General features: G+C 30.7%; 1 protein-coding gene across 1 annotated transcript; it reads right to left on the bottom strand.

The window, feature by feature from the left end:
* Positions 1 to 1014: 1014 nt before the first annotated feature.
* On the bottom strand, positions 1015 to 7660 carry LOC100159450 (sterile alpha and TIR motif-containing protein 1-like). Its single transcript, XM_001949106.5, has 7 exons — positions 6567 to 7660; positions 5696 to 6455; positions 3438 to 3590; positions 3298 to 3380; positions 2698 to 2782; positions 2402 to 2606; positions 1015 to 2314 (listed from the first exon to the last, which is right to left on the bottom strand). Exons 1-7 carry the CDS (start codon positions 7024 to 7026, stop codon positions 2126 to 2128), a joined length of 1935 nt encoding a protein of 644 aa, XP_001949141.1. The 5' UTR covers positions 7027 to 7660; the 3' UTR covers positions 1015 to 2125.
* Between the last annotated feature and the right edge of the window lie 43 nt (positions 7661 to 7703).

Here is a 7703-nt window from a genome sequence, read left to right as displayed (position 1 = left end):
AAATTCCAACTTTCGAGGCCCGGGGGCCATGGCCCCCCCTTCCCCCCCCCTTAATCCGGGCTTGTAGACGGACAGTTCGTTAAGTCGTATATATTCGCACATATTATTATAATGCAAGTTTTAGCACGAACTCGCACATTTCGTTATGTTCAGGTTATTTTCATAAAATATTTCGATACTTTCAAGTTTCGGTTTGGAAGCGAGATGAAGATGGATGATAAGATAGCTGTTTCTTCGGCGACGGCGGCATTCTGGCTGCAGGGTTTCACCGGAAGAGTCGATGTTTCCGCGTAAGTTTGTTTTCATATTATTACTATTTTACATTTACTTTTCAGACTTAAATAAAATATTTATTGGCTGTTACCACGGGGCACGGACAATCTGTTAACTGGGTGACGTATTTATACGTTTAATCCCCAAAGCGCAATTTATATAAAATACGCGAGACCGAACAGTCCAAAGCGGCCGTCTTCGTTTCACCACGTACCTTTTTGCACATACTATACGCCGGATATCACCTTAGGTTGCGCGAAGTGTTCAAAACATAATATAATATTATTAATCTTTATATTTTATATTCATTATACACCTCATATATTTTATTAGCATACGTATACCCTTTTAAGTGTAGTTTAAAGTTTATACCCTAGATGGCTAGATATAGCTGGTAAGTACCTATTAAATGTTTTGCAATTATATATATTAGGTACTATAATTATTATATTTCATTATAATATAATATAATAATACATTTAAAATTAAACTAGTTGTTATTAAGGCAGACAGTCTTAAAACAAACATTTTTCTGGACGTTTTCAAAACGGATTACGCTTAAGAAAAATTCCACAGTTGTCGTAGCAGTCAGTTGCTAGATCAACCCGTGTGATATAAAATATGAATTATTCTTGTTTTTTTAAATATGTTTTTCGAAAAATATAATATATTATATTATGTAATACATATATGGCTCATACAATTAAGAATTTATAGTTAATAAAAACACGGATGTTTATACTTCATAGATATTTTTTTATTGAAATAGTGTAAATAATTATTAATTATTATTTAGTTATTAATTATTGCACAGTTGTTGTACAGCATTACAGCATATCACCATTATATCTCACATAACATTGTAACAACATTATACAAACAATTTATTTAATATAAAATTTTATAGGTAAATACATAATATAACAATACATTTAATTCTAATTAAGGAACAAATGCAGTTTAGTTCCCATGGGCTTGCACGCGATTTTCTCGATTACGTTTTTCCCAAAATGTGTGTTATAAAGCACTGAATACAAAAGTCTAATTAAAAAATTCTCGCATTTTTTTACTTAAAAAGTTATATAAAAAAAACTATAAAACAGTAAACTTTTCAAAAATACGTGATATCCTCGATAAAAACATCGAAAAAACTTTTTGATTTTTTTTAAAATTGTATGTTTTTTATGATAAACGGAAATATGCAAATAGATTTTAACTATCGTATTTGCTGTTTAAAAACTTGTAAATTAAAACCAACATTTACACCGTATCACAGCTTGATATCACAATATCCCTCGGCAGTGACTACGCGTGTATCGGCACTCGTCGCTACGCTCCTCGGCGACGTCGCTCCGCTCCACAAATCGAAAATATCCCTCGACTTGCTATGCAAAACCACCTCATATAGGACACATTGGTCACAGATATATTAATCTACATTTTTCATCAAAACTACACTTTATATAATATTATAACAAGACAAAATAACATAATTAATAAGAGGAAACAATCCAATACGAAAACGTAGGAAAGCAAAGTGCATGCGTAAATACGTACAATCGTAAACTTTGGAAAGTTATAACTTCCAAAATAATAATTTGCGAGAATTTTTTAATTAGACTTTTGTATTCAGTACTTTAAAACACACATTTTGGGGGGGAAAAAAATCGAAAAAATCGCGTGGGAACTAAACTGCATTTATACCCTAATTAATGTTATCGTTAAGATTAAAAATGTACTAATATAAATTATCACAATTAAAAAAATGGTATTAATAACTAATAAGTATATGTATAGGTACTAGTAGATTACCATAACAATATTATATAAATTATAGTACATATACATTGCGTTAAAATTGGTTCATAAACGTTACCAACTTCTTCACGCACGCTTCCTGATATTCGTGCACCCAATTTATTGAGTTGTAATTGCACAAGTTTTTCAAGTCGTCTGGTAGCAGTGCAGGTGGAGGCCAAGTGAAACTGTTGTCCAATACTGGTATTATATTGCACTGGGTTTGTTCCGCGGTCATTACTTCCTATAGAATAGTAAACAAGTCTCTTAATATCCTGTACCATAATATTATAATCACGTGATGATCCTACGTCTCAGGGTGATCCTTTACCTCACAAATAAACTCTAAAGTTTCGATATCACCGGCTGACGAATCCATCAAGTTCTTCTCTAATGAACCTGGCGTCAACACAATAATAAAATTCTTCGTCTGTCTTATGGTCTGCAATACATGATGTCGAGATTTGGCATCATCCGATCGTTTCACGTCGAGGAACACATTGTAACCTCGAATTTTCAAATATACTTTAAGCAAACTGTAATACACGTTGTCAGTGTTATTATTTTTACATTTTTTAAAGAAATATATCTTAATTTTACATAGGAGCTGTCAAATACGATCTTTACCTAGCCAGCAGAGAATCAGTAGATCTTTTGTAACTGATAAACACGTCGTAAGGTTTGTCCGTGTTTTCTACGTACACCGGCATTTCTATAACAATTTTTTTTCAATTTAATCAATAAACTTTATTCATTAATTAATGTGTAATAATAATCTAGGCATATAAAAATAAATGTATATCTGTGTGTCCATATTACCATGGCAACCATTTATATATTATTTTGTGATTTCCGATGGAATTTTTTGTGTATAAATGGTTGTTATGGTAAGATATAAGAATTATTATTCATATATAGTTGGCATTTGTAATGGGCAACAAAGTGCATGGGATCAGCTATTTTTATATACAATGATAGATTATAAATATATTATTAATTATATAACTCTGGGCAAAAGATAGATTAATTTGAAAAGGGAGAGGGCCAACCCCAAGAGGTGCTCAATTGCTCAAATGGGGATTTTGAGATTTTCGATGGAAATTTTTGTTTATAAATGGTTGCCATGAGTTTTGAAGCTATTATAATAATAATTATTTGTTGCCTGGCAACAAAGTGCACGGGATCAGCTAGTAATAATAATGTAATTCTTTAAAATAAAGTATTTACCTTTGATCGAGGCTAATATACAACTTCGGTGAACACCGTTTGAAATTCCACAATCATTTTTGAGTTGTTCATCAGTTAAAAGCCTAAATTAATGTCCACTTATTATTTCAAAATATTATAACTGTTAGAATTTATTATACCTCATTGAATCCCGTTTGACCCCAGCGTTCAACATGGGATATGTGTACACAGAATACTCCGAACTTATTGATTTTAGAAACGAGTTTAAATCAGTTGTGTCGATACTACTGTAATCGGCTGATTGTTTTAAATTGTTTAGTTCCCTTATAAATCTAGAAAATATAAAAATAATTACATGCTTTTAGGAAATCAGTGTATTATAGAATATGTTTCTTTTCTTCATTTTATTGTTGGTTTCCTACAAACATCTTAAGCTTCTAAATTATTAATTTGGCGTCCTCCAAGAAGTACTCAAGATGGTAAATAAATCTAAAATAGGTATTCAGTCATAAAAAAGTTATTATTGTAAAATTAAAATTAATAGCAGTGGAACTTGAGATATCAAAAAAAAAAAAATTACAATTCACTACCAACAACTACTTAACCTTCACTTTATTAGTTATAACAAAGTATGTATGTAAAATTATAATTTTTTAATTTTTAACTTTATTCATAATTAATAACTATTAGCTGTGTAGTACCTATTTAGTACCTATTGTAGCTATATTACTGCGAATCAAGACCGTAACTGAAAAACATTTCTTGGATACAAAATTTTTTTAATATGGATACCTACTACTCTTATATTTTGTACGTTCAAAATATAAAAATTCTTGTTCTATATATACTTTTACGAACTTGGAGGAAACATTGTTACGGCCTTGCTGTGAATAATAAGGTAATTCAATAATTCAATATGTGATGAAATAGTATAAATACAAAATTCAAGAACAGTAGAGTCTTTAGAGTAGACTAATCAAGTCTTAATGGTCACATGAAAATGGCTAAGATATGACCTAAAGGAAGTCAGTTGGACTCGTAGATAATAAATAAATAGATAGCAATATAACGTCTTACCGGTGAAGAATGGAATTTATCATACGAATTGAGGCCAAAAAAGTATACCTAAAGGCTAAAGGCTAAAACGGTTATTTGATCATCTATATAGATATAATCATACTATACAAAAATGTAAATAAACGGTTTCAATTCTTATCTATGTTGGACCGAAAAACGAACACATAATGAATACATAATGACATATCCATGTCTTTATTATCTATAGTCGGACTATACTCTCTGTTCCAAGAGAAAACAGGGCGTTGTCCGACTAAAATCAGTCGTCGACTTGAATCCACACTCTGCAACACTATCATTTCGTTTTCCCTCAATCTTTTCCATACAGACGTATCGCATGTGTTATACATTTGGGTAAAGTATCTTAATCAGCTAGCTTTCTCATCGAGTTCAGTGGCGTACGCAGGGGTAGGGTTTCAGGGTTTTAACCCCCCCCCCCCCCACGAAATTTCTTTCTCATCTCAAAATGTATTTATTTGTTAAACACTTAAATAATAATATATCTATTATCTATAATAGACTAAGGTCTTTTTAATAAACAACTAGTTATTTGTAGGTATAGATAATATGTGTAAAAACTTAATCAATAATCAACTGTCAAAAAGGCGTTTCTGAGTTTATGTCTTAAAAATACTATTTTACTATGACTAAGGTTCAAATCATCTATGATGGTAAGATAAGCATGGCTGCATGGGTTTTTAAAATATTTTATAAAATTAAAATTAACTAAGTTAATAATATAAATAATAATAAAATAAGCTGCTTTGTAATGTAATTTAAGTATATAGCTATTTAATGATTGCTTTTCAAAACTTTTGAAAATACCTAAAAAGTATTTTTTTTAGTTTAGGTTGAATGGGTAATATAATAAATAATAATTAATAAGTAATAAATAATTTACTTTTTGCCAATAAATATTATGATTCAATTTTTTATACATCTAAACATTTTTAAATATTGTCTATAAAAATGTAAAAAATATAAGTATTAAATAATATTATTATTTGTTAGGATTATACATAGATTATAGATATCTATAGCCTATAGTAAATTATGTGTATAGTTTTGTGTATAGTATATATACCTAATATTTTATAAATACTAATTAATAATTATTATCTAAGGTTTTATATTATCTTAAGAACTAAGATGGTTAAATACATAAATAGGAATTTATTTTGAAAGAATTATTTTGTGTTATATATTGTTGGTGATATTTACTAGTTCACCTATATAGCTGGGGGGGTTGTAGGGGGAAAAGCCCCCCACGAGTTACTGATTAACCTATATTGAAAACCCTAACCGAACTAAAATCCTGCGTACGCCACTGTCTTCGAACAAAATTTATACTTATACATACCTATTTTTCATTATTCCATTGTGTATTCCGATTTCGTTTTTCAATTCATCTTCGGTGAATCGCAATAATAGATCACCATCAACTCGATTTTCCAATAAATTGTTGGCCAACTCACTAAACCCATTCTTCTTGAACCATTTACAGACGTCCTCCGCCGACCACTGGTGAACACTTGTGTTGGGCCTGTACGGAACTTCTTCAACGATCAACTGACACGATTGATCAGTTAACCTGGATGTTGTGTCATTAGAGAAAATGGCCACCTTCTCTAGTGGTTTAATAACGTTTATCGCTCTGAACATACTTTTCTTTCTAAGCTGTTTTTTGATTCTGACTTTGGACGCATTTGACGTTTTCTCGCTATCAGAATTCAAAACAGGAGTGCGTTTTTCTAAGCACATTTGGTTTTGGCCACAGAAATTAACTAAATTAGAGATGGGTATCAACGTCGGTATTTTAGATTTAATTATTGCTGTCCTGACTTCATTATCGATGACCAAAATGGCAATGTAATACTTGACATTGTCTTCAGTATTAAACATCAACGTGAAAAACCGTGCGTGTACGTTATGCTTTATCATAATATTTTGGTTTTTTGGACATTCATACAGCCTCCATAAGTTGAAAAGTACATTGAGGGATTGTTTAAGAGTCAAGACTTCTTGTCGTCGCCACTCGTCGAGAAGTACGCCCAAACCATCGATTTTGTTTAGATCAATGAAAGTGATTTCGCAGTGTTTGAATACATTTTCAAAGATTCCTGAAAAATAAATATTACAATAATTTTGTTAATCATTGAGCATTGAATCTCCGTTAAAAAAATTATGAGTATTTATATAATTATATATATTTAAATTATAATAAACCTTACTGAAATTAAACTTAAGTCCATCGACCGAGCTAACTTGGGTTTTGTATTTACATACTATGCGCAACACTTTATCTTCTACGTTTTTCAATACATAGTCGCTTGTTTCTGTTAGGCATTTTCCCAGAAATCTAGCATTCGAAAACTGTTCAATTTCATATTCTGACCCACAATTATTAGTTAGTGAATCCATTCCACCACAGTGTCTGAAAGTGTTCCACAAGGCATTGCTGAGTTTGTAGGTCTGCTCTTCCCATGCATTGAAAATGATTACAAATAGTTTTTGAAGTACCATTGAAGATTTTTTATCTGAATGTTGTCTATATATCAATTCGTTTACTTCGATTACCAATTTTACCAGAAGATATAAATTTTGTTTGGCATTTTCTGCTTCGAACGAGTTTGTGTTCTGTCGCATCGGATCTGGATTGCCGAATATCAGATGATAATCACTGTTGACCATTTTGTGGTTCGTTCGAGACTACACACCACTGTCAATCGAAGCTGAATGAATTGTTGCGTGGTATCTTAAATATAAAAAAACACCTACTATATAAATAGCAGATCGACTTTTCCGATTTATTTTAGTCAAATATTTAAACTGAAAAGTACAAGCAAAATTGTTAACTACATATAGATTATGGATGATGATTATATACGGCAGTGTAACTTATAAGTTATAAGCGATATCATCAAGTGAAAATAAGAGTTATATACTTGTAAGAAACGAAAAAAATATGGGTATCGGGTTAATTGTTACAAAAGCTGGCGAGCGACAACCACGAATTAATATTAATAACTAAATCGAATTATACTGAGTGGAAAGGAAATCGGCGACTAACACTGCACTGGCCGTAGTAATAGATAAAATCCAAAACAAGATAATACTGCTCTATAGTCGACAAAACACGCAATTTATAGTTTTAATTTATATACCGCAACGCGATAATAAATAGTGTTAAATTGTTTTACTATATCTCATCAAAAACACTCCGTGTAAAAACATCGCTAAGTAAAAATAAGCACTTAAATTACAAAAGTTGTGATATCAAAAATTGACTAAGTAATTTCATAAATTCATTAATATAAAAGTATTTATAACTGTTTGTAATTAATTGGCGAATTTCCTCTGAGAGATGG

Source organism: Acyrthosiphon pisum, chromosome A2, assembly GCF_005508785.2.
Source record: "Acyrthosiphon pisum isolate AL4f chromosome A2, pea_aphid_22Mar2018_4r6ur, whole genome shotgun sequence".
NCBI lineage: Eukaryota > Metazoa > Arthropoda > Insecta > Hemiptera > Aphididae > Acyrthosiphon > Acyrthosiphon pisum.
The sequence above is the reverse complement of the archived record's forward strand: the minus strand, read 5'-3'. Positions and strand labels throughout refer to the sequence as shown.